Consider the following 25,366-nt stretch of genomic DNA (forward strand, 5'->3'; position numbering starts at 1 on the left):
CGGAAAAAGGCAGTAAAAGAAAAAAAAGCATATAAAATACCAAAAAATATATATAAGATACCTAAAACTTAAAAAATAAACTATCAACCATTAACAATTCGCAATCCTGGCACATCTACGGGAGTCGCAACAAGCTGAAACGATCCTTTCAAGGGCAAAAAGAAGAGGCACGGCCGTCGACTAGCGAGGCTCCAGCGCCTTTCTGGCGAGGTTCGTGAGTGAGTGAGCTCTCTGGATAATTTAGTTATGACTGTGTCCTTCCGCTCGGACCAGGATCTAGGCAGACGAGGGAAAGAAAAAAATTTTCACTGCTTGATTCACTAGCGGCCGCCTGCTGCGAAATGAATTTTGATTGCCCTTTTTCGACGGAAATTTCATCGCAATCCACAGTCAAGAATCCTTCCACTGGCTAAGCGAGCTACTGGCTCAGCCACGTAATACATTTGCCGCCATTTTCACGGCTGCCTTGAATTCAAGAGTCCTCGTGCGCGTTTCTCATCTCTTTTGGTATGACTCCCCCCGTTCTCATTGACCAGAGCGGTTTCAAAGCGTTGGAATGACGCTCCGAGAGATTGAAGAAGGACAGGCCATGAGGTCGTCAATACGACAGATGGACTTGTCCTATCACGCTGCACCCAGCCCATCCCGCACGCAGACTGGCTAGTCTCAACAAAGAGTCCCCGTATATTATCTCGTACGGAGCGCGGAGTATGTAGCACTCGGTTCTCAGCTCTCCCCCCCACCAAATATCATCAGGGTGGCGTGCTGCACCCTTCATGTGTCCTGTATGCACCCTTTTCCCTTCCGACCAATCCGCCCGGGACAGGGATCCTCATAGCCGCGCCCAGCCTTGGTACAGACACGAGATTAACTTCCTCCCAGAGCGTTTCCCATCGTTTATGCGGTGGATCGAGCACGGCAAGTGGATGCAAACGGACCAGGGAAACAGGAATCTTGTCGGATGATGTGCAGCCAGGGCGCGCAATTGGCCGGCAAGACGCGTGCAATCAGGCTGTTTTGTTGCATACATCTAACTCCTCATGTCTGTCCTCCTTATGTATTTCTTGAAGCTGCAATGTATGATGTATGTTCTGCACACGGCCGCAACGGACGCAGAGTTTCTTTCAATCGAGCCAACCTTCCAGCGACTTATTTCGTGGTACCATAATCTCTGTGCTGGCCCCATGGCCCAAAAAATTGCTATTTTTAATTCATGTTTTATCCCGTCGCATGAATTTTTAGCAACCTTTGCATGAACTGAAATATATTGCATTCCTCTTAAGAAGATTGCACGGAGGACTGACTTAATCTCTTTAGGTCCTGCGAGTCAACAGAGTTTTTCCCCTCCTTTTTTTTTTTTTTTTTTTTTTTTTTTAAATTTTTTGAAAACTTCCGCCGGAGTGAGTTATCTGTCTTGCGTCTGCTGCATGAAGACATCATCCCGCTCGCCCTGCGCTTCTCCCGCCCGCTTTCCCCGCACTTTCCCCCGTTTTCTGGGCGTGTTGCCCATCTGCGCCTTGGAAGAAGAAGTACCATCGAACTTTCCACTGCACAAAACCGGGAATGTGCACGGATCCACGGTCGGTGATTGATCATCTCGGGGATGTTTTGGTTCGTTTTTTCTTCTTCCACTTCTTCTCTTTTTTTTTTTTTTTTTTAACTTTTTTCTTCTTCTGTGTCACCAAGGACAGAGGCGACTTGTTCCATTTGAACTCTTTGGCTAGTTCTTTTCTTGATCGTCAAATTTTTTTTGTCTGCAAGCCACCGGTTCCGAACCAGCCAGAGTAACTACGGAACACGGAAGTGCGGAGTTGCAGGCTCGTTGAACGCTGTACTCTCTGATTGCCCAAAGAGCCAGCTCATTTCCGAGCCCGACACGCGAGAGAGCGAACTTTCTGAAGATGTGTCGATGACCGGATTGAAAAATGACCACTTTTGAGACGATTTCCCACTCAGCCTCTCCGAGTAATTCCATATCTTCAGGTGGAAAATGAAAGATAGTTGTTTCAAGCTGGTCTTTTCGAGTGACTCACTTTGTTCTTGCAGTGATTATGAGCCTCTGCCGTAACCCCCCTGCAAAATTGGTTTCATCCTCAGCTTCCTTCAGCCCTGTGCAATTATGTCCTGATTTGGATTATGCGCAGCCTGAGAGAGATTTCTTAAAAGAGAAAAGAGGAATGGCACCAGCATCAAATGAGTCATTCATCAGCCAGCTGCTAGTGACACCTGATTGCTAGAAAAGCCAACTTGGAACATTGACAAAGCTCACATCACAACAGATTGCCCTCTGTTCGCTGCCACCTGCATGAAAGAGGTCTCCTCAGGATAAACCTAGCACATACAAAAAGCGTGCTATTGGAAATTTCTTGCAGCAATACCAGGAAAGCAGAACATGGAAGATTCCAGTCTCGTTGTGAGGCGTGCAACATATGTTGAAACATATCGTTTTGTACGGCCAGAAACTTTCAGATTTTGAAGGCTCTTTTCATTCACCTGTGCCCGCAGTTCAGCACAGCTTCTCCTCCCATTCATAATTACTGAAAATCGACAGCCCTTTCGCTTGTAATGTTAGGGAATATACCGGACCACCCACAGCTGGTCGTTGTGGGCGATCAGTCCAGCGCAGAGAGCCCCGTTCTCGAGGGTCTAACAAGGCAACCTCGCCTTCGAGAGAACGGTCTCTGTACGCGATTTGCCACTCAAATTATCTTGCGTCGCCCGCCGGCGACAAAGCTCACCGCTTCCATCATCGCAGGCAAGCAGAGCGCCAAAGATCACAGAGCACGTGTTTCAGAATCGTTGAGGACCCAGCTCCAGGTTTTGGATGCTGCTTATTTGGAAAGCATATGATGGAGGCTAGTTTCCGACCCATTCTAGCTTCCATTAAGGAATTAAACCCAGTCGAAAACGCTATGGGTATTGGCGATGTCGGCGACACAGGTAAAAAACCATTCTCGGAGGACATCCGCATCGAAGTCTACGGGCCAAACCAAGAGCATTTTAGCGTCACTGACCTCCCGAATATCTCTAGAAGAACGACGGCCGGAGTCTCCACCAAGGTAGATAAGTCCACGGTCAACTGCATGGCGCGCGGATACATGGAAACCCAATATCCGCCATTCCCGCAACAATACACACCAAGGTGGATATTGCCACGCAGGATGTGTTTGAATGGGCAGGGGAGTTCAATCCAGATGGGAACAGAACTCTGGAAGAGTTGACGGGGCCTGACCTGGTCGATAAATGAGCAAAATTGGACGTGGGAAGAATCCACCAGTTGTGGCTTGGGTGACGCATTCTCCGGATTCTTAGCCAGGCACAATTTGTAACACCAGTTTTGGAACCATGGAGACATCGAAGCAGATTTCTTTAAACATGAACACCTGTGGAACGATTTAAGTAAAGACAAGAAGGGAATTGACTCACTGCGACCACGGCTCCAGGAGAGAACGGCGTATCATATACGTCAAGAATTTTCTAAAGGTATGAATTCCCTCGAGTCGAGACAAGACATGCGGCAATTAGTACCAAGGTCACAAAAAGATCAAAAGCGAGATGAGACAGACAATGAAAGAGGCAAGGAAAGCCATTGAAAGTCTGGGTGCGAACGCAGACACCAGCGGAGCAGAGCCACTCCTTGACCAAAGCTGCCCTTTCGTCGCAACACATCGTCTCGCTCGCTGTACGTTTGGAGTACAGCCATGGTAACATCTTTGACAGGCATCGGAGTCTTCGGATCGCCACTGAGGCGATTGCTTGCAGAAAAAATATTTGCCCGTACGATGGCCATAGCGGGACATGTCTCCTGCTTCGATATCGATTATCGCAATATACACAATAGAGATAAGTCTGAGGAGAATCGCATTGATAAAGCTCCTTCTGTGGAAGGGTCAGGCCCTAGGGCACCGGGAGGAATTAATGTGAGAGTCATTAAAGATCACCCTGATATTGCTGACCTTCTCTACGAGGAATATCTCTGTGCCTTGGTCGCATACCTGCGGAATGCTTGTGTGGCTGAAAAAGGTTCATACGGAGTCCCGCGGGTTTGAGCGGCCGCACTCTCCTATTCATCACGATGAAAGGGCAGTGCTAAAAAGTGGCTAATCTTAGCTTTGGGCTATGTCAGTGATGTGATAGTCTTGGTGCATTCTCTGATTCTGGAGGTCTTACGACACCTTACGTTAGATGAGAGGACGCGCACTCATACCAAGTCCATGCTTCTTGACAAATTAAGAGGTAAATATCAAGCGGCCATTGCTCATAAATTGGGTTGTTTAGTAGAGACGGCGGCAACACAGTTGATTGTACTCCGAACACAATATAAAACTAAACTTGCATGGTTTTGGTTATGAAATTATAGCTCACCTTTCTATTGAATCACCCTTGATATTGGAAGCCGTGAACAAAAAATCTATCTCTTACCATATGCACCCGGGTTTTATAGTAATGTAAATTCCATCATGAGTGGTTGCTCTGATGTAATGTGCGCCATCGCAAATCTGATAAAGTGACTGTCAGCCTTGATGTATGAATAGTTAAAAGATGAACACACAATCAATGCCGAACTTTTGATAATAGGAATGTGTCTTAAAACGCTCAGCAATTGAACCGAGCTTAGGTATTGCAAGCGCTAGACCCATTTATACATCAAGTACGGAGTACTCAGAAGATAAATGTCACCATTAAAGTTACCAGGCTGGAGTGTGCATTATGCATTTGGAGATCCATCCACCCACTACCTGAGGACGTTCCCCCTTTTGCGTCCTAGCTAAGTTTCTTTTCGCATTGGGAATCATTTATTCAACTTCCATATTCCTATCTCCCCACGAAGGAAGTATCACCAGTATAGCAGCGCTTGAATATCTCGTTACATCACCGTAGGCCATATGTCCCAGCGCGAGTTTAGCAAATTTGGGCGGCATGACCCACGTAATTCCGGAAATGGAATCACAGGGCTAGCATTCATTCAAGGTCTATTCATGAATGTACCGCTTTGACTTTTAGGCCCAGTGATTGAAAAGTAGCAAATAATGCCATATCTGATCCTTTGAGCTTCCGTGGGAAGCTCCACTCTGCGACATCATTTGAATGTGAGTAGGAATGGGAGCAGAAAAGACCCAGGACTCCACCTACTTGCTGGTCAGAAGATGAAACTAGGAGGAATGAGATACAATTGGAGCTCACCACGGGGAAAGAAGGCAGGCTGAGATACTATTGTTTTGATCTCGGCGTACAATGTAGAGCTGCTAGGATCTATCAATGGGCGCGGGGGTAGGCTGGATCCTACAGGTTCGGTGACATATAAGTTATAGGTAAGAGTCACCCTATGCCCCTCGGTGACCTGTTTGATCTCATGCTCACAATCGCTGTAGAACGCTGCCCATTGAACGTGGGTCACACTGGAATGGGCCCATTCGAAATTAATATCTTTTCTATTGTGACGGACCACCAGGTTCCCTCCTTTATGCTCTGATGGGAGGCACACGACCAGAGAGCCAAATTGGCTTGGAGAGCGGGAAGAATCGACGTAGTTCTTGAAAACCCCAGCTGGACCAGAATAAACCTAGGTATCCAGATCAATATTCACAGCCGAACCAGGACCGTTCTGTCGGCTTACATTCAATTTACACAACTCTGCCCTGACTCGCCGAAACTCTCTTTCGTTGTCTTTGGGCGAGATAACACCTGGAAGCAATATCTGCTCGATTGCGTCTAGGATTCCAAAATTGGCCGGGTGGAAGCTCGTCGCAAAGCAATCTGAGTCGAGTTTCCTGCGGATCTATAGCTTGGCTCCAGGATGTCTTGAGAACCTCTGCTAAAAGTGGCTGGAAAGCAGTCTCTGACCAGCGGTTCCAGAGGGCCACCCTCCAGCGGAAGAGTGACGGCTGATGTGACAGCACCCACTGTCGAACGCCAGTAAATATCCACTGGAGGAGACTCTCGCGGTCTCGAGGCGTCTGGTGGAGCTGTCAATGTGCTTCGGCGAACTATAGTGATGTTGCCGCCACAGGAAAATAGGGCTAGATCTCTCTTCCCTTCAATAGCAGCTCGAAGGTTCTTCAAAATACTTGTTGAACAAACCCGCTCTAGGGACGGAACACTACTCTGAGATGGGGACAAAGAAAGCCTCAATTTCGTGAGGCTTGCACTTCGTCAAAGTTTCAAGCGAAGCTTCATAAATTCATTCTTTTCTGCTTAGAAATCAGCATATCAATAACAACAGCGCCTGGACAACATCAACTTGCCATACTCAGACGCGCGCCAGGCGCTCCATCTGATTTTTAGTTTGAGTTGAAGACATTTGAACCTTTCCTCTACACTTGCAGAGGGAGCAACCTTCCCCTCGATGAATGCCGGTGCAAACCTGTCTAGATCTTTCATCAGGTCCGATTTAAAGGCTTCTATTTGACCTCTAGAGAGCTTCGAGTCCTCTTTGAGCTCCCATGGCACATCCTGCTCGTGATCTCCCCCATTCGCCTCGCATAGCTGAAAGATAAATCTATCGAAACAAGCGAGAATTTTGGTGTCCTAACTCTGTGCTATGAAAGAAGCCGTCCTGGTATACTTGAAGACACCAGACCATCTTGGAAGTGTGTCAAAGAGATCCATACCTCGATCAATCTTTGAGCAACAAGCTTCCTCGTCTCCTCCGCTGTATATTTGTACGTTCTCCCCCGAAATGTACGAGCCCAGTAAGGCGAGGAGAAGGAACCTACCATGGCTGAACGATCCAGCGAGGTCGTCTATCTGATGTAAATTCGAATCCAAAGTGCCCCTGAACGTCCCCACCTATTTCCGCTCGGAGAAAGGAGCGTATTCACTGGCTGGCGCCTCGATCGAGCGACGTCAAATTTCCCTGCTGGGCGTCGTGGCGGCCTGAATTCTGAGAGCTGCTGATCGCTCTTAGAACAAGTGACGCGGTATCTAGTTAGCAGTTAACTAACTAGTTTATCAGGACCGCTGAAGGAGACCGACGAATATTGTCTACAACAAAACATAGAAACCAAAAAAAAAAAAAAAAAAAAAAAAAAAAAAAAAAAAAAAAAAAAAGGAAGAAAAAAGGAGAAAGGGAGAAAGGCGGATAAGCGAAGCGTTAAGGCGAGCATTTAATTCCCACCACGGGTGCAAGGGAAGTGGAAAGCAGCACGCAGAGAGCTTGGGAACCATGGCCTCCCGGCTGGCAGTTCTTGTGGACGGATGTATGTATGTAGATACATACAATTCGTTTGCTACCTCTAACTATATGCATAGAAAATTGGCTAAGTAGTTTGGTGGACTTGTCATGGAAACATCATATTCAAGTGTTGTCTCGTTTGCAGATGAGGACTCTTAAATGGAGTCGGGTTGTTTGCCTGGGTAGATGTTCATGGAGCTTTGAGAGGACGACGCAAGCAATATTGACTTCGAGAGGGGTAATAGCTTGAAGATGGCAAAGGAGAAGGAAAAGCTGGCGTGAAAGTAGTGAAACAGCATGGCTGAGAAATTTAAACAGTTAGAGACTGAACTGATAATCTATACCCTGATCACGAGATTAGGGCATTGCCGCAAACACTCGAATGTATGTACACAAGGGGAAGATTTGAGACTTAAGGAAATGTAAAACCCCGAAACACACCGAGAAAGGGTATATTCGAACAGACAGGTACTCCATCTCGCGTCAAACAACAATGTACTCCTGAGTCATTTTCTCCGAATCAATAATCCGTCTCCACTTGAAGCCTTCTCCACCAACAAGTTCTCGTGTCGCACACGGTGGGCCCATTGGGCCCGCAGAAGTCCCCGGATGCTCCGCCTTTGTAGCTGTCCGCAAGTCGGAGGGGCTGTTAGTGACATCTGGGAATGGTTGGGAAGAACCTTGTTTAGAGTCGCTCGCCCAGATCTTCTCGAGGAGTTGCAAACAAGAGAGATTATTCACAAACCCTGAATCCTTCTGTATATCACAACATCTCTGACGAATGATCTGCCTATCCGCTTCGAAAACGCATTCTGCCCCTGTAATGAATAGAGGCCAGAGGAGAAATACGTCCGACTGAACAGCGGTGATATAATGCAAAGCGCCATACACTAAGTTCTGAATTCGTGCGTGAGTAGAAGGGATATTTGGATTCGCAAGACGCTCGAGATACAAAAGACCTGCATATCGGAAAGATTCAGATATATTGGAAACATCGGGGAGATTTGCCTGGGGTACATGGGCGAGAGTTGACGTCGCAGGAGGTGTAGCGGAGGTAAAGCCGGAAGAGGATAGGAAATGAGCAGAAGAAGTAGGTGTGTGCGAAGGTGTAGTAGGTCTTGGTGCCGTTGTAGACGCGGGATCCATCCGCCACGACTCCAACCTTTGCCGCATTGCACGCCATTCTTGCCAGAATTCAGTACGTGGATCGGAAACTTGATACGCATTGAACGGCATGTCGCTGGGGAAAGGAACAAACCCTTCACGCGAATAAATAGGGGATGAGAAAGTGGGATAGTGAAGCATAGACGGAGGAGGGGTAACTGTTGCAACCGGTTTCTCCACAAATTCATTCGGCTCAACTGGTTTCATTTGACTGAGTTGGTTCAGCCGACTGAGCTGGGCAACCATCCGAAATAATCGCGACTCGCAGCCCGCTAGGTTTTCCAGCGCCCATTCATCGCCGGTTTGGGTTACAAGGTCAAGAAACTCGGCACCCAGCTGGCTGTCCCGATCATTGACGGCAGCAGTCATTGTGTCAAACCAAGTGAACATTCTCATGAACCACTTTGTTGCCTCCAAGTTGGAATTTCTGCTATTTTTGCGAAGAGCAAAGAGCTTTCTCACACCCGCAAATTGGCTTTTGAAAGATGCAAATCCGGTGTCACACATGTGAAATATGCTGAGAACCAGCAACGTCGCCAGCAAGGCATCGGAACGTCTGGCGATAGGGTCAGCCAACTGAGCATTCACTGAATTGATCACAATTGCCTTATGGAGCGTTTCCTCTTTCATCTGCTCATCTGGGCTAAGAAGCCCAAAGCCTTCGGTCATCGACCTGTCTGTCAATCGACAGTGTGCCTGGCATGACCTGCGAGAAGGCAAGGTTTTGCCTGTGGACAGTCCCCAGTTTTTCCTTCTCTGCCTTAAATTACTGAGCGACAGAGTAGCAATCGCGTGCTGTAGGGTGTCGCTAGTTTTAGCTAATTCTATCATGTATAACCGGAACGGGCTTGTTGGGGTATCGAATGCCACGATCACAGGAGCGATCACTTCCATGTAATAGCCGATGAGATACCGCATTCGTGGGGTCTGACCAACCATTTGGTTCCAGAATGGCTGATGGATAGGATAGCTTTGCGAGGACACCGATTCATAGTTATCACCGGGGGTTGACGTGTGTGCTTCCGGTGGGGATGAGGAGGTTGGGCTGATTTCATCTTCAGCTGGCCGTGAGTAGTTGCAAATTACACGTTTTCTCGAAATATTTGCATGCAAGGGCACAGGCTGGTCAGACACAGGCGGAGATTGGGGCGTCACGTGCGGATGCGAAGTCGCCAGGTGCGTCCAGGCTGTCGGATGGAATTGGGTATTGTCAAAAGATGCGATAGATGTAGTCCCCAGCCCAGCGTTGGAATACACAGATTGGCTGGGAGTATATTCTGTATGGTTCTCAGAAGGGGTATATGAAGACTGTTGAAAAGAAGCTATATTAACAGGTGATTGGCTCGTTTGCGATGTGATGGGGACGTCTGGCGCCGCGACCGTCGATACCCAGCTCGCTGGACTTGAAAGCGAACTTGTTGGAGTCAATGGAACGGACGAGGATATGAATCCGTTGAACTCATCTCGAGCCTGTGTAAGGCCTGTCACGTCATTTCTATCTTTCGCGTGCGGAACACTTCTCGGTGCTTGTTTCCTTGTTGCAGTTTGGGACACGGGTGCAGTAACTTTCTGAGAGCCGGATATCGGCAACGACAAACCTCTAAGCTTCCCACGACTCGCAACACCCACACCCCATGTCAACGTTGTCTTGTATCCCGAACACCGCCTCCCCAGATCCAAACACTGAGTGCAATATGGTCGTCGCCGGTCACAGCTGACTTGGCGGTCCGCACAGGTAAAACAATCATCAGCAGCACCGCTCCCTACAGCTCGTCTACGTCGTTTCCGGGGTGCGGGAGCCAATCCGTCACCTTGCTTTGCTGACCTTCGGCTCTTTAGGGCTGGAGGAGGGGCTGCAGTGGCGGTCGAGCCTCCTGGGGACATGACTGGTCACGGTAACGCCGAACTCTCTGAATTAAATAAGTAACGTCGGGGAATATTCCTGCTCGCCTCGCAGGTGGATCGGGCCAAAGAAGGGACGGAGGACTTCGAGGTCGTATTCAGTGGGCAGTAAGGAGCAATGCCATTGTCTCCATGCTGGCAGCAGTGAATTCCCAATGTATTCATATAGCTAATATTCGGCCGAGATAGCTGGGGTGGGAAAGGGAGGGGGGAGAAAAAAAAAGAAAAAGAAATGAAATGAAAAGAGGCCCTCCTCCAAGTTGAAAGCGATGGAGAAAAGCGAAGGGAGGGAGAGATGTTTTGGCGTCGTTGAGATTTAGTTTAGTGCCGATCTGCAGAGTTTCAAGTCGACGGTTCTCGAAGGCGGCAGAGAAACGGTTTAGAGCCCAACACGAGGTTAACTAGTTAACAGCTCATCGTCAGCACCGAATTCCTGTGCCCTCACAGCCTTGTTGATACTAAGGCTTGGGCCTCATCTTATTGTCTCCTCTGGGCGCTGAGGAATTATGTAACTTGTGCACGGAGGAAGTCGGGGACGTGGCTGGCGGGAAACCGAACCATGTTTGGGAGAATCGCATGGCACTGGATCCAAAAGAGCCCGCCTTTAGAAGGATTTCGACCAAATCCAGAGTGAGCTGCGCCCGAGAGCAGAGGATTGCGCTGTCATCCCGGTCGGCAGCTCGATAAGAGCGAGTGACGAGACCACAAAAAAAAAAAAAAAAAAAAGGGATTGAGGTCGACCACGTATCCGTAACATCAACCCATTCCACTGACGCTAAGCCATCGTGGTGATGGTTTTTAGCGCCCTCTATCCAATTGTACTTGGGAAAACCGCGATTAGCGGGCCACAAAATCAAACACGCCATTTTGCCTTAGTCAGTAGCGACACGTGGGCCTAGCGTGGTCAGCGTTCCTTCCCCTTTCCGTGTTTCGCCAAGGATTCTAGAATTAGGTTAATTAAAAGGGAAGGGGCAACCCAACTCAAATGCAAAGGGAAATATCCTGATTGGACAGCCGGTTGGATATTCCCGAGCATTGTAGGCTCCTGATTGGCCAATATTGACAATCTGGCCCTGATTATCACGTGATATAGACCGCGGATAAACGTGCCGCCGTTCCTGATTGGCTGGCTGCCCGCCCACTCAATTTCTTGGCGCCATCCCCCCCGCTTTCGCTTTTCCGTCGTGTTCGTTCTTTTTTGCGGCCGCCCGCGTCGAGCCTTCACGGATCGCTGCCAATATCCCCTTCTTTCTGCCAAAGCGCAACAAGGCCTCACGCGTCCACAAGCATTGCATTTATAATCAAGGAGTGCCAATAGCTCTTGGCCTTTGGTCTGTTTTGCACGAACGGTGAGAGATTCCCGCCTTGATTCGGTCCAAATGGCAGTTCCATCCTTGCGTTTGGAAAGTCCATTGGCCCTCGAGTATGTATGGACTAACGCGGCCTGCGTCGTTGGAACTCTTGTGGAATGTTCTCCCGGATGGCCCGGAATACCGCAGCTCCCCTTAACCGGTCAGCCGCAGAGAGCCGTCCAGTGTCGGCGACGGGACGCCGATGATGGCTACATGCCCAGGACTCCCTCATACACAAACACAAAGTGTACCGGGCGCTTCCAAGGTTTGTTAAACGAAGGACTCCCGCAGCCCAGATTGACAAAGTTGCGTCCGTCGGTTGGCGAAAGGCTGGCGGCTCGTTCGGGTACTGACGCAGAAATAAGCTATTCCTTGAAAAAGCCCTTGAAAAGCTGCGCAGGGACCTGGGTCGATGGCTCCAGGCGGGATCTTCGCTTGTCTATGACGCCAGATCCAAGGGTCTTATTTCTACTCGTCTAGCGCCGAACGGGGCAAAGATCTGTCAATTCCTACTAAATGGGGGCCTGGAAACGTGGTTGCCCACGCACTTGGACACCACAAGCTTGGTGCGCCGCGCCATCTCGCGGCCTCGTGTTCGGCGGCCGCCCCCAAGCCATACTTCTGCCTTCTTTTTGCGGGGACCCTTGCTTGCGCAAAAACCTGTCTTTGTCTATCGCCTTCTTGGGATAGACGGAGGCCCAAGCGCCGCAGTAATGTATTTTAATATATTTATTTTATTCTGAATCATGTATGTATAGTCGAGTATTAGTTACTTATATCCTCTGTACATAGGTACAGAGTAGTGAGCAGGGAATCTGGATGTGTGCCTGTTCCAAGTTAGTGCAAGATGATCACCGCTCTGTCCTTACCCCTTCCTTTCCATGTCCTCACCCATCCTCACTAGCATAGATGGATGCGATACAGACTTTAGCAAAACCATGGAGGAATGTTGACACTGGGTAATTGTGTGGAGTGGTCAATGCTGCCAGAGGAAGTCCACACATTCGCGCAATGAGGAAGTGCTTGGACGACCATCACGTTGCATATCTTCTAATCATGAATTGGCATCAACTTATGCAGATGGTAGCCGTCAAGCATTGGATACTGCGGGGCATTGATTGCAAGATCTCTTGATTAAAACTAGGTTCAATCATCAAGGGGAGTAGGCCTTTGCAAGCGATATAAATTCCTCATCTTTGGTCTTCCCGGCAAGCAAAAAAAATTAAAAATAAAAATGAAAAATAAAAAAAAGGGGAATAAAAAGAAAAAGAGAAGAATTTCCATCCCACATCATATGGAAGGAAATTATCAAGCCCAGGTTCAGTTACAGGCCTCTGCACACCTCCACCACCTCCTTGGCTACTTTTTGATCAGCTTTATGTTAAAGTGCTCTATTAGTTTGAGTAACTAAACAATTAACTAGCAGGGTAGTAACTGGAGTCCATGTTTGAATGCGGATTGGAAGAGTTTTCAAAAATCGCATCTTCGTCATTGACGACAGCTGGTCTGACATTTTGCATGAATTCATATTAAAACAGCTCTCCCGCCCTATGCTTGGCGCCTAAAAACACGAATTATTCAATAATTAAGAATTACAATTGTTTTGACCCATCAAAGACATTCATTCTCTCTCTCTCTCTCTATATATATATATATATATATATATACCTGTTTGGCATCTCCTCAGATCTCCAGACCGCCATCCGGAGTAAGTCCCTCTTCAGTTTCCGGTGAAAAGTCTCCCAGTCCAGCACGATGTCCCTATCGTCATGCGACTCGACTTCGAGAAGGTCACTTAATTGGAGCGCGAGTGGGGGTGGCGTGTGTTCAATCAATGCTATAATTAACATAAGGTCAGAATGATGGAGAAACGATGAAAACCTACAACCCTGAATCAACGTTTCTTCATCCCCCTAGTTTGCGCATTGCGCTTCCATACTTCAAGGAACATGTGTAATATCCCGACCCATTGGGTGTCACCCAGCTTAAGAGGACCAAGTTGACTCTCAAAGTGGAATGCGCCTTCTAGATCCCGGTCCCCTTGTTGGAAGGGCAAGAGATTCTAGCACCGCAGCTGGAGCATTCTCAATGGGACAATGGTATTTGGAACCGTCTGTAAGTTCCACAAGGAGTACTCTTTGTACATCCTGTCTTCCCTCAGCCAGAGCCTCGCACTCTTGACAAGATGGTCATATGTTCCAGCCAAAACAACCTCAAGGATAAGGGCTAGATCAGGAATTTTGTATTAGGCAGGATGACCACCCCCTATACAGTCGAAATCGCCCATTGGTCCGTATCGTGGTCTCTAAGCCGGTATGACAAATGCCATCATTCAATCAATTGTAGAATGTCTCAACTACAAGTCTATGAAGTGAAGATACCATCCTCCCCACTCAACTGCGACGTAGATGGGTCATAAAAGAACTTCGAGAAGCTAAGCATCTTATCTGTTATCAAGCAAAATCTAACAAGTGTGCTGAAGATAACTTACCTTTCTGCTTCCCCTGGGTCAAGTTCAGCTTCCAGCCTGTACCACTGATGGGGACCTATGCTGATGGACAATATTTCCTCTTCATTGATGCCTGGAGGGAGCGTGTTATTAGGCCTGAATTGCTCAACTAGGGATTTTATATACCCAGAGGGCGAATCAAACTGCCAGCTTTCTAGTTACCCATACTGGCGGAAAGTGGCAGCAAGTTTGTTTGGCTTTGACGTATTGACCACTGCAGAAAGGTCCATCAAGTTAAACATGTGTGACTCGCAGCTGGAGATGTTCGACCGTTTATATGTCTCTGAATGATGAACAAGACATATGAGAAAATTCCCCTAGTAATGCTGGTCTATCCCAGCCAATCTTCAAGGTGTTGGGGACAAAGGAGAGTTGATGCTTCGACAAAGAATATGCCTCCAGTTTTATCAGTAGCAGAGAGAAGGCATAGTTGAGAACCTGACAAGGATCGAAGATCTCTTGGACGGTTGGTCTCAACCGAGTCCCCTTTGCTGGATTAGCTTTAGCAATAAAGAGATTAGTTAACAGATTAAGATGCAGATGCAAAATGGAAACAAGAGCAGAGACAATTTTCTGCAGAAGATTATCCCACAGAAGAAGTATTTCATAATAGGTTTTCATCGTGTCCAATCTGCGTATGCGCAGAGATTGTTACCCACGTAACACTTTCTATCATGAACGTGGACAAGCTCTTAGATTGTAATAGGTGACTCTCTTATTTTCTTTGACAATCATTCGTAGGTACAGTGTCCCAATGTCGCGGACCTTTAGTTCAGCAGGAGGTTTTGGGCATGGAAAGACCTGAGATGTTCCGGTGTCTATCGATGATGCGGATGCAGTGGTGCCTGTACTCCCAGGGCTGCATCCTAAGGGTAGGATAGTTCCCAATGATCCGGGCAATTTGGGGGACGTGTGGCAAGATATCCAAAAGTATAAGTAGAAAAAATTATTCAGTCAACAATAAGGTTGCTCGACCAAAATGGGATGGGATTGGGATCTCTCAATCCTAATTGGGACGCGGGTCAGATCCTTCTCAACTGACGATAACAGGATTGGGTAACAGCTAACTATACGAAATAGAATGACAATGAAATCACAGCATGAGTTCAGAGTTGTTGGGAACTTCTGTTCTGTTCTTGTTCCAAACAGTCGGTCTAACTAGTAGTTAGATCTTGGATGTGAATCAAAATTTTGTGATACAGTACTTAATCAAAAGCAAGGATTATGCAATTACCAGCCGATTACAAAATTTGGCGCGTTGGCTGCTACAGGCTGCCGTAGTAGCTCCATGACTCGTGACAACCTTTGGGTATGTACTGTACATGCCAACCATCCATGACAGCGGGCCTCCTTCGTCCACCTTGGATACACTCCTTGACCCTGGGATGCATCCCTCCTGGGTTGCGGGTGTCCAGTTCCGCCTGGTCCGGGCCCGAGCTGAGAACACCAGCCTGTTTTGGTGGAAATTTGAGGACGACTTTCGCTGATGGCCGGAGGGGTGAATCACGGAGTGGTCCAGCGCTCACTTCGTACTGACAATCAGCCCCGCTCGAAGGTTATCAAGTCCTATCCCAGTCCCTGGTTCTCAGCTCGTCGATCACTTGTAATATCTTCAAACGCCATGGTATACCTCGTCCGAATCTCCCACCTGAGATCTCCTCGTAGACCGCGTTTCTAGAACCCGGCTGAGAGACTTTGAGATCGACTTCCTTTTTCCGCCCTTCCCCTCCTCAAGAGCTAGTAAGTTTATCTTTACTTGATTCGAACCCCGACATTCTGGCGTCATCTCCATACATTCCATGCATGGACTTATTCCATCTTGGACAAGCATCCACGGAGTATGTTGGCCGATTCGGCCCGAGTTGCGAGTCGCGAGGTTGCTTCCAAGTGTATCTGTCTTGCCTTCCCGGCCTATAGCTGCCAGCTTGACCTGCATGTGTTTCTGTGACAGCCAGCTTACTGCCAGACAATGAGAATTACGTGCGCAGGTGCATGGTATCTGCAGGTTGAAATAAAACATTTGAATTATTGCTCAGCTACCATGTGGCGTAGGCACATGAGAAGGGCCCCCTCCCCCAAGCTCGGGCAAACATCAAAAAGGCCCATCTACTTTTGACTTCCAAAACAGCTCCATTATATGTATTACATACATACAGAAGACATTATCAACTCCCGTCAAAAGTCTGCCAAATTAAACGCAAAAATGTCAAAATGAATGACAATGGTCAGCAGAAACACAAGGTGTGAGAACACAGGAATCTATGTCTTTGTAGATCAGGCATGTAGAGAATCGCCAAAGGGTCGGGCGGCATGGGAATGTAGCAGTAGCAGGAACGGCAAACGATCAGCAGGAACAAATAGTTAAGCAACCTAGAGGAGTCTATGCGCTTGTCGTGAACTAGTCAAGGGAGGACACAGGTCAGAAGAAGCACGATGACCAGAATGTTATCAAACATGTGTCTATGTACTGATTAAGCCCAGGCAAATATACAGCGCCGACGTTATCTCATCTCCAACTGATCCATAAATACACTCCACAATTAAGGCGCCGATAAAAAGGGATAATATTAAAAATTAAAAGAGCTATCCGAAAGGCTTTACCTCGACACAGGCGCCTCCGACGAAACAGTCATGTCGTCAGCCATTATGCCCACCTCGTCGGGTTGGTCTGACATCGTGCTCGCATAGAGTTTGCTGAAGTCTGAATCAGCAGACAAGAGGGTGTAAGGGTCGTCGAACTCTTTGAGCACGCCCCCATCAAGGAGGGCGACTTTATCAAAATCTAGAATGGTGTCGAGCTTGTGAGCAACAGCAATGATGGTGTGTCGAGAAAGCTTTTCCCGAATGACGCGTTGCATAATCTCGTCGGTCTTACGGTCGACACTACGCAACAAAGTGGTCAGCTTTGTTCGCACGTACAGGGCACGATAAATTAATGGTCACAACACCACTTACTTGCTGGTAGCTTCATCAAGGATCAAAATCTTGCTAGGTCTCAGCATAGCACGTGCAAGGCAGAGCAATTGCCTCTGGCCGTGTGACAAGTGGAGATCGTCGATATCAGCATCGAGACCGCCATTTTCGTCGACAACAGACCACAGATGCACGCTCTTCAAGGCATTGATAATGGCACCATCAGAAAGGAAGCCGGTAGGGTCGGCATTCAAACGCAAGGTACCCTTCAAGAGGAAAGCGTCTTGTGCAACGCCGGTGATTCTAGAGCGGATCTCTTGTCGAGGAATCGTGCTGAGATCAACGCCGTCGACAGTGATGGTACCGCCGCTGAGCTCAATCATTCGGAAAATGCTCAGGACCATTGAACTCTTTCCACTATTGGGGCGGTCAGCATTGCTACTTCAGACAAGGGGAATTAAAAGAAAATAGTCAAGGGATGTAAGATCCCTGGTTATTTTCCTTACCTTCCAGTTCTGCCACAAATTCCGATTTTCTCGCCCGGGTTAATTTTCAGGGATACGTTCCTAAGAACAGGTTCACCAGGCCTATAATGCGCCAAATTAGTAATTATATCCTTGCATTCCATGAATAGGGCATAGCCTACCTATATTCAGCAGAGACATTCTGAAATTCGATGCCACCCTCTCCCGGCCAGTTGGTTGGAGGCATATTGTTCTCAGTAACCTTGTCTTCAGCCACCATGGTTTCATTGAAAACCTTGATACGCGCAATCGCACCGATGTGAGTTTCAAGGGTTGTCCAGAACGTAATCAACAGCTTGATGCTCTGGCTAAATTGGATGACGTTCAGCAACGCAACACCAGCGAACCCACCGCCGATCGTACCACGCAGCTTGACGACAAGGATAATTAGAATAGTAGCAATGCCGGCCACAACCAAATCCAACACCAGTGTTAACCAACGCTGCACGGAGAAGAGTAGGTAGAATGGCTTCTGAGACCGGTCGAGGAGTCGACGGTTCTTCTCCTCAAGGAACTTTTGCCATCCGAAAGCTCGAATTGTTGCTAGACCGTTCAGGCACTCAGAGAACTGGGAGTATAACGGAGCCTTGGCCTCGAGATCCATAAATCGAAGCTGTCGAGAGGTCCTAAGATAGTACCTTTGGATGAAGTACAAAGCTACAAGGACAACTGGGAAAGATATTGCACCATAAACAGAGGCCACACCAATAATGATCATCTGGGCGATACAGAGAACAAATACTAGAAAGACAGATGTCAGCAATACACTGAAATATACATAGATTGGAAGGATTGCTTACCTGCAAATGTGTTAAGTGCAGCAACAGGCAATTCCATATCAATGAGTTGTAAATCTTGACTGAAACGATTGATGGTGACGCCTGTATCCGTTGTGGAAAAAAACGACATTGGTGCGCTACAACCCAATGTCAGTTTGTTTCTCTCGGGGCAATCTGGGGGAACCGGTTACCTTAAAACAGTCTTTAACAGTGTCAGATGGAAAGCTTCACCAGACTTTGGCACCATGGTGATAATCATTTGCCTGTTGTTCATTTGTCAGGATATCTGTAGAATCCTTCAGGGTAAAATACAAACTAACCAGCAGCTAGCAATAAGGCAGATAATTGCCAAAAAGCCAAGCATGACATAGATGCCTAAGTAGTAGCCGAGTCTCTGGTATGGGTTTTCAATATTTGCACTTGCCCACTCCTTGAGCCAAATGGCTGTGAATAGATCATGTTAGCAAAATATATGGTAAAGTGTTGAGCAAAGCGAAGGCGACTTACTCGGGTAGGCAATGCAGAACACAAAGCCGCAGACAAAGACAACGAACATGAGAGCGGCGAACCAGCCAACGGATCCGACATAGTAGAGGTAGATGCCTACGTCTCCAGTTCTCCTGTTGGCTTCAGCCTCCAGGGCCTCGTTGCTGCGAAGGTTGTCGGGCTCATCCTCCTGAACGATCGATTTAACGCCACGGTGGGCATCCGGGTCGGCCTTGTACGTCCAGTCTGGAGGAGGAAGCGAGAAGCTAGACACATATCCGGCAGCGGAGTTCAAGGTTTGGAAGCTGCCTTGCTCACAGATCTTGCCTTCAGCGTCAAGAGCGATGATGTAGTCGGAGTACGGGAGTCGCTTAGCTATCTCGGAGTTAAGACACGCTTTCTTCTAAGTACTAAATGATGGATATACTTACGGGAAGAGGAGACGAGGATGATGGTGGAGTGGATTCTCCGCAGCAAACCGTTCTGTCCTAACAGATTGTGGAAGATATGGTTTTCGGTGGATGCATCAATACCGCTCAGGACATCGTCCAAGATGATAACATCTTTTTGGGCATAGACAGCCCGGGCGAGGGACTGTTCATATGCTGTTAGTGGCATGTCGGCGATCGGTACTGATACGGCTACTTACAATACGTTGACTCTGGCCTCCACTGAGAGCGATTCCCTTGCTTCCAACAATGGTCCGATCGCCTCGAGGAAGTTGTTGTAGATCTTCCTCTAGCGAGCATGCGCGAAGGACGGTTGTATACCACTGCTCATCGAAACCCGACACGGCAGTAATGCTGTCTCGGATAGATTCGTTCATATGCCAAGCGGTCTGGTCGCAGTATGCCATGTTGAGAGTCGCCACATCGACGCGTCCCCCCATGCACGGTACTTCGCCGAGAATAGCCTTTAGGAGAGTCGACTTCCCACATCCGACAGGGCCAACAATCATAGTGAGTTTTTCCCTGGGGATCGACAAGCTGATTTCCCGAAGAAGCGGTTGTTTATCCGGATCCCAGCCAAAAGAGCCATCCTGGATCGTGACGACGTCTCCATCAGCAAGCGGCTGCGGTGCATCCTTGAATGGGAAAGACAATTTCGCAACACTGAGGGCGCTTGATACACGTGTCTTCTCTGTTGTCATGCTGTTGTGCTCGGTGGCCGGGAAACTCTGCGAGCTGTCCATGATGTCATCGGGGATGTCCATGGGCTTATGCCGGGGGTCAACACGTGAGGGCTTGTCCAGGAACTGTTGAATTCTAGAGAAGCAGCCCACGGAGCCCAGGAACGTGACTAGGGCCAAAATGAGCGACTGTAACGGTTCGGATAGCAACGCAAACAGTGACAGGGACGTGAAAACTCTGGCGAAATCGAGAATTGAGTTATCGCCGTTTTTCTTTGCCAAAATCGAGAAGACGGTGAAGGTAAGGATAGGGCTGAAGACCTGGGAAACGTAGGCTATCGTTATTGGTCAGTAAACGACAGGGTAACGAAGTAGCGGGAAGCCACATGGGATGTAGCGTACCAAAACCCATATTCCAGATCAACAGTTTACGGAATTTTTTGGAGATGGTCAGCTCCTCAATTCGAAGATTGTGCAAATTCGTCAACAGGGTCTGCTTAAGACCACACATCTTAACACCCTTCATAGAGCCAAGCATCACGGTTGTTGCCGAAATACGGCGCTCAATAGCCTCGAGCCAAAGTGCCTGGTGGGCAGTCACAAAGTTCATTGCGATGATTGATAAGACCAGCGACAAAATCGAGACTGCTATTGGCACGGCACAAGCCACACCAAGCTGTATGTAGAGAAGGAAGATGGCAATGCCGACCTCAATAATATTGGCCCACATTTCATGCATTGTTTGCCAACCCTGCACGATGCGCTCAATATCGGCACTCATTAAAGTTAGTGAGGAGGCGGGGTCGACGTCCTTGATGCTTAGGTCGGTTGCCTTCCTGTAGAGCATCCCAATGAGGCCACCTCGAGCCATAGTAATCGCGCGATATGTCAAATGCTGGTATTGACCCATGGATACCTGAAGAGAAGAAAATAAGACAAACATGAATCAGTAAAACATTCACCCGGCAGAGACATGTACGGAGTGGAAAGGGGGCCGTACCGCTATTCCGATATAAACCAGGATGTATGCACCGATCAGGGAGTTTCCGATGCCCTCGCTGGTTCGTGATTCGGGTTGCGAGGCAAACTTGATTGCTCGGTTGATCAAGAATGGTTGTGCAAATGTGAATCCAATGAGACACAGGCGCGGGAATATAATGGACATTAGTCGCCATTTCAACACTTTTATTGTAACCCACAAGAGCGAGTTCGGACCCTTGCTCTTGACTAGAAAAGGCGGATCTCAAATTAGTAAAGGCACCTCTAAGAGTAGAATAGAAGGTTGGCAGTACCTTTGCTCCATGCTGCTTCCATGCGTTGGTGCACGCGCTCCGAAACAAGATGCTTGTCGAGGTTGAAAAGGTTTTCGATGGAGAGGAGATTCGAATATCCGAACCAAAAGAGTGGATTGACCCACCAGAAGAAGGATCGATTGATTACCCCACTTGTTGCCTCAGGTGGATACGCCTGGTACTCGGGTTTCAAAATACCGCGCTTCGGGGCCGCTTCAAGCACCAAGATGATAACCTTGAGAGCAACCGTCACCGTAAAAGTGAGAGCGATCAGATAACCGTAGTCGCTCGTTCGGCGTAGCCATAATGTCCTACACCGCGCAGCGTCGAAAGGAAGGGTGATAAGGAAATATACACTGAGTAAGAACGAGGGCTTGACGGTGCGGATATGCTCGAAGTATGACAGCAAGCAGAAGGTGAGAGCGCTTCCAAGTGTGAGAGCACTGGTAACAAGAGAAGTTCGAGTCCGCTCGACGGATGGGCGAGTCCAGAGGACCAGCAGGATCAAGTGAAGAACTGCGAAAGCGGCTAGGGCGGTCTGTTACAGCAGCCAAAAGTTAGCATATGCCATGTCTTCTCTCGAAGAGGGAGTAGCAGCGGGAGCGACGGTTGCCGTGAAGAACATACAAGCTTGAGATGTACTAATGGGCCATCGTTGACTTTCTTCTGCTTCTTGAACAGGTAGTAGACACGAAACGGAATGACAAGCAGCAGCAAGCCGACGGGAATGATGGTGAGGAAGGTCTCCTCGAACAAAAGAGTGAAGTCGAAACCCCCCCGACAGTGTAACGCATACGGGCCGAAGGTGTCGTCAATCCTCCCACACGTCGACAGATTTTGGGAAGCCATGTTGTCTCGTTGAAAGTACAACACAGGGCGAGACAGCAGGCTTGAAAGGACAGCGGACAGAGGAGAACAAGAAGATTCTCACTCAATGGGAGGAGAGAGCGAACACAGAGAGAGTCCTTTTGTGTATCAGTGGCCTCCCAGCGGATTAAAACATGTCATCACGGATCCACGAGGGTGATGCTTGACAGATCATCGAGGCTTTTTCTACTCCTGATCCGTGGATGGCCGTTCCCTCTCTCTCAAGCTCAATTTCTGAACCCAAAAAAAAGATAAAAAGAGAAAAGGGATCACCAAGGGAGAGCAGCCGAACCGGGAAGCAGCTTAGCTTCGGACGAATATAGTCACTCTAGTATGTCTTGGGAAGCCTCCGCGTGTCAGGTCAGGTCCCCGGTCCAGCGTGACAGGGAAGGATGAAGAGGAAAGTGGTAATACGGACGATGGAATATCTTGCATCCTGGTATATTAAAATAGAATCTCTAGGTACTAGACCAGCTTTCCATGATGTTACCATTTCTCGGAACCTCGCACGCACCGAGCCAATGGAGCGGAAGCTCAGTCCACCAATTGACGGGAAAGTAAAGTAGCGTCCCTGTACCGTATGCCTCAGGTAGTATTCTGGCAGGCGCTGGCTGGAGTTGATGAGCAGGGCAATGGCTGGCGGTGGATAGCCAGGCAGCTTCTGGCTGAAAACCCAAAACCTCAACCAGAGCCTGGGAAAGGTTCGACCCAGCCACCACCCTTCGCTTTCTCAATTGCATGAGGAAAGTCATAGCCTCATCAAAAATATGCTTTATTTATGTAATTTTTTTTTTTTCTTTTTTCCTTTTTAAAATTATGGCGTCGATCGAGAAGAACTCTTTTCTGCAGCCTCAGCCGACGTGGTGATATCTTGTCGTTGTGGTTTGTTGTCGAGGCCAAGCTTTGTAGTGTGGGCAATCCCGGCATAAGATTTGCGTCCACTGCGAGTTTAAGCCTCGCTGGCCAGACCCGCTAAACGTGGAGCTGCTCGGTACCTTTGTTACCGACACGTGACCAAAGTTACATACGAGGTACGGTAGTTACGTCAAAAAAAACCCCAGCTTCGCACGAAGCTTCGACGGCGATGAAACCCAAGCAAGACCTTTCCATCTCATTTCCCGCCAAATGTTTCGGGCGATACCTGTGGTCGTTGATCCAAGCCTGGTCACCTTTTCTGCTCATCCTGATTTCGGATCCTTAGGGATGGGTGTATGGCAGCATTTATTAATGTATAGATGTACTCCGTATAGTACCTTGGAAGTCTGTCCATGCTCCCGTATATGTATGTTGTACGGAGTACTCCGTACATACCCATGTAACTATATGTGGAGCGACGGAGCACACCGTATGGGGCGGTTGGCTCGTAGCCGAAGGGCGATCAGGGAGGGAACTCGTGCCCAGACATTCATCAATGATGCGATCACTTCTTTTTTCTTTTTCTTTTTCTTTTCTTTTTTCTTTTTCTCTCTTTTTCTCTTTTTTTTTAGTGTTTTTCCCCAAACCCTTCATCGTACTCGCTACGGTTATGCTTCCTGCATGGCTCGATACGGAGGAAATTGAGACCATGGTAGCGAGCTCGCCTGCTACCGTGCATGGCACTCAGTTCGCCGCCGCCCAGTCGCGCCGGTTGCGTTCGTATTGCACTATTATTGAATCTTGCTCCCTTCCCGGCACGCAATGCTCAAGTTTACTCCGTGTATGTACGGAATACGTATCCCGTGCTGTACATGTACTTTTGCGTGGGCGATTTTGACTCGCGAAGCCCTCAAAGTTACCCCGGATCGCCAACGAGTCCCCACCACAAAATTTTTTGTGGTTCTGGTTCGCCATGCCCTTGGCAGGGAACATGCTGGCACTCCAGATGAGTTCCGAATACCAGGGAATCACGTCCACCGTCGGAGCTTATTCTCGCACAAAAAGAACAAGAGAAATTTCCATTTCGACCTGTGGAACCTTGATGGTCACGGTCAAGAAGGTTAATGGAGATGCGATGGAGAAATAGCGAGACACAAATGAACTAAAAGTTAATGTCATCAGGCACACCCAGATGCCTCCACCACCTCCGGATCACATCATTCGCCGATATCAAACCTTGTGAGCTGTTCAGCAGTCGCAGAAGGAATTCATAGTCGAACTAAGGCACACAGACCTGATCAGCAGCTACGAGTGCAAAGATCCAACAGCAGTCACCTCCCACATACAGCTAGTTTGAGGGGGGGGTTTGGTGTTCAAACTTGGTCAGTGATTGTTGGAGGGACAAATCAACATTGCTTTTTCTTGTCGTAATCTGGGAAAATAGTAGTGTACACGCATCCTCTGTACCTCCACAGGTACTCCGTACAGTACAAACGTAAATACATTAACAGCGGCGCGCCTCTCCAGCACTAGGCATTCTTTCACCCGCCTTGGCCGGTCGACAAAGATACTGCTCTTGAATTATGATTCCATCCACGCTCTGCCACTCGAAACTGCCGTCGTCCAGCCCCAATCCAGGAAGTAGTGATCGTCAACCCAATGAGCGCAAGCCATCGCCGCTGCGTTCCCTGAATTCGAGAATTTTAACTCGAGAGCTACCGCTACCATCTCATGGGGCCACACAAAGGAAATCCAGGTTCTGGATTCTAGAATACATTAAACAAAATATCCTTAGTCATTGATCTCGGGTGCATGTTGTGGCGTGAGGAGCTTTCGTGATGTTCTTGATATAGTAACATAGTCGGGGTTAATATCCCCTTTTCCATTTCGTAAACACCGCGGGACTCTGTTTCTGGGTTTCCTCTCGAGCTCCGATTAGACGCACTTGGATTCGAGAACGGTGGGCAACAAAATAAATACTCCGTTCGGATTCGATCCGGTAAAAATAGTACCTGTCAAGTGGTCGCCGCTGGCTGGTCGTCGCGAGTTACCGGATTTTCCTCCCTTTGGTGAGTTCGACCTACTGGCTCGAACCGTCAAAGATGTCATCCATCAGGAAATCCGTTTTGCCCCATCCGGAGTACGGAGTAACCCACAGAGACATCGAGCGGATAGCCTTTTTAGGGTTGCACGTCGAAAAACATTGTCTGGCCAGTGTGTTGTCGGCAGCTGATGGGCTGGAGCTTAGCCACTGGAGACCCACGTGACGAGCGCGCGCGGTCATCGTCGTTAGATTGGGCAGTTCGACGACGCTGAGCTCCAGTCCATACCGATCTCCCCTGGAGGTACTCCGCATGCTGGTGCGCATTGTGTCTTGTTATGGCCTTGGAGCCCGGAGTACGAGACACCAAGCCTCGAAG

General features: G+C 48.3%; 8 protein-coding genes across 8 annotated transcripts; 4 read left to right on the top strand and 4 right to left on the bottom strand.

Annotated features, from left to right (window-relative positions):
* Positions 1 to 325: 325 nt before the first annotated feature.
* CIMG_12427 (uncharacterized protein) lies at positions 326 to 2,124 on the top strand. Its single transcript, XM_012358771.1, has 3 exons — positions 326 to 1,117; positions 1,337 to 1,611; positions 1,692 to 2,124. Exons 1-2 carry the CDS (start codon positions 962 to 964, stop codon positions 1,586 to 1,588), a joined length of 408 nt encoding a protein of 135 aa, XP_012214194.1. The 5' UTR covers positions 326 to 961; the 3' UTR covers positions 1,589 to 1,611; positions 1,692 to 2,124.
* Positions 2,125 to 2,392: 268 nt separating this feature from the next.
* CIMG_09758 (uncharacterized protein) lies at positions 2,393 to 4,049 on the top strand (the record flags this gene model as incomplete). The annotated part of the gene is made up of 6 exons (XM_001240136.2): positions 2,393 to 2,449; positions 2,596 to 2,683; positions 2,878 to 3,142; positions 3,401 to 3,483; positions 3,533 to 3,682; positions 3,721 to 4,049. The coding sequence occupies 6 exons, from the start codon at positions 2,393 to 2,395 to the stop codon at positions 4,047 to 4,049; spliced, it is 972 nt and encodes a 323-aa protein (XP_001240137.2).
* Positions 4,050 to 4,762: 713 nt separating this feature from the next.
* On the bottom strand, positions 4,763 to 6,719 carry CIMG_09757 (uncharacterized protein; the record flags this gene model as incomplete). Its single annotated transcript, XM_001240135.2, has 6 exons — positions 4,763 to 5,129; positions 5,185 to 5,563; positions 5,618 to 5,779; positions 5,845 to 6,148; positions 6,251 to 6,486; positions 6,612 to 6,719. The coding sequence occupies 6 exons, from the start codon at positions 6,717 to 6,719 to the stop codon at positions 4,978 to 4,980; spliced, it is 1,341 nt and encodes a 446-aa protein (XP_001240136.2). The 3' UTR covers positions 4,763 to 4,977.
* Positions 6,720 to 7,270: 551 nt separating this feature from the next.
* CIMG_09756 (uncharacterized protein) lies at positions 7,271 to 10,222 on the bottom strand (the record flags this gene model as incomplete). Its single annotated transcript, XM_001240134.2, has 1 exon — positions 7,271 to 10,222. The coding sequence occupies one exon, from the start codon at positions 10,220 to 10,222 to the stop codon at positions 7,658 to 7,660; it is 2,565 nt and encodes an 854-aa protein (XP_001240135.1). The 3' UTR covers positions 7,271 to 7,657.
* A 1,397-nt stretch (positions 10,223 to 11,619) lies between these two features.
* On the top strand, positions 11,620 to 12,072 carry CIMG_12425 (uncharacterized protein; the record flags this gene model as incomplete). Its single annotated transcript, XM_012358770.1, has 1 exon — positions 11,620 to 12,072. One exon carries the CDS (start codon positions 11,620 to 11,622, stop codon positions 12,070 to 12,072), a length of 453 nt encoding a protein of 150 aa, XP_012214193.1.
* Positions 12,073 to 13,007: 935 nt separating this feature from the next.
* On the bottom strand, positions 13,008 to 14,343 carry CIMG_09755 (uncharacterized protein; the record flags this gene model as incomplete). The annotated part of the gene is made up of 7 exons (XM_001240133.2): positions 13,008 to 13,098; positions 13,261 to 13,429; positions 13,478 to 13,505; positions 13,703 to 13,818; positions 13,974 to 14,039; positions 14,084 to 14,127; positions 14,264 to 14,343. The coding sequence occupies 7 exons, from the start codon at positions 14,341 to 14,343 to the stop codon at positions 13,008 to 13,010; spliced, it is 594 nt and encodes a 197-aa protein (XP_001240134.2).
* Positions 14,344 to 16,102: 1,759 nt separating this feature from the next.
* CIMG_09753 (ABC multidrug transporter) lies at positions 16,103 to 22,333 on the bottom strand. The gene is made up of 14 exons (XM_001240131.2): positions 21,852 to 22,333; positions 21,225 to 21,762; positions 20,933 to 21,159; positions 20,335 to 20,848; positions 19,453 to 20,267; positions 19,235 to 19,397; positions 18,825 to 19,178; positions 18,638 to 18,761; positions 18,509 to 18,580; positions 18,339 to 18,454; positions 17,661 to 18,279; positions 17,521 to 17,601; positions 17,057 to 17,431; positions 16,103 to 16,984 (listed from the first exon to the last, which is right to left on the bottom strand). Exons 1-14 carry the CDS (start codon positions 22,071 to 22,073, stop codon positions 16,699 to 16,701), a joined length of 4,506 nt encoding a protein of 1,501 aa, XP_001240132.1. The 5' UTR covers positions 22,074 to 22,333; the 3' UTR covers positions 16,103 to 16,698.
* A 1,044-nt stretch (positions 22,334 to 23,377) lies between these two features.
* On the top strand, positions 23,378 to 25,331 carry CIMG_12424 (uncharacterized protein). The gene is made up of 2 exons (XM_004445179.1): positions 23,378 to 23,787; positions 23,863 to 25,331. The coding sequence occupies exons 1-2, from the start codon at positions 23,503 to 23,505 to the stop codon at positions 24,091 to 24,093; spliced, it is 516 nt and encodes a 171-aa protein (XP_004445236.1). The 5' UTR covers positions 23,378 to 23,502; the 3' UTR covers positions 24,094 to 25,331.
* The last annotated feature ends 35 nt before the right edge of the window (positions 25,332 to 25,366 follow it).

Source organism: Coccidioides immitis (assembly GCF_000149335.2).
Source record: "Coccidioides immitis RS genomic scaffold supercont3.2, whole genome shotgun sequence".
Classification (NCBI taxonomy): domain Eukaryota; kingdom Fungi; phylum Ascomycota; class Eurotiomycetes; order Onygenales; family Onygenaceae; genus Coccidioides; species Coccidioides immitis.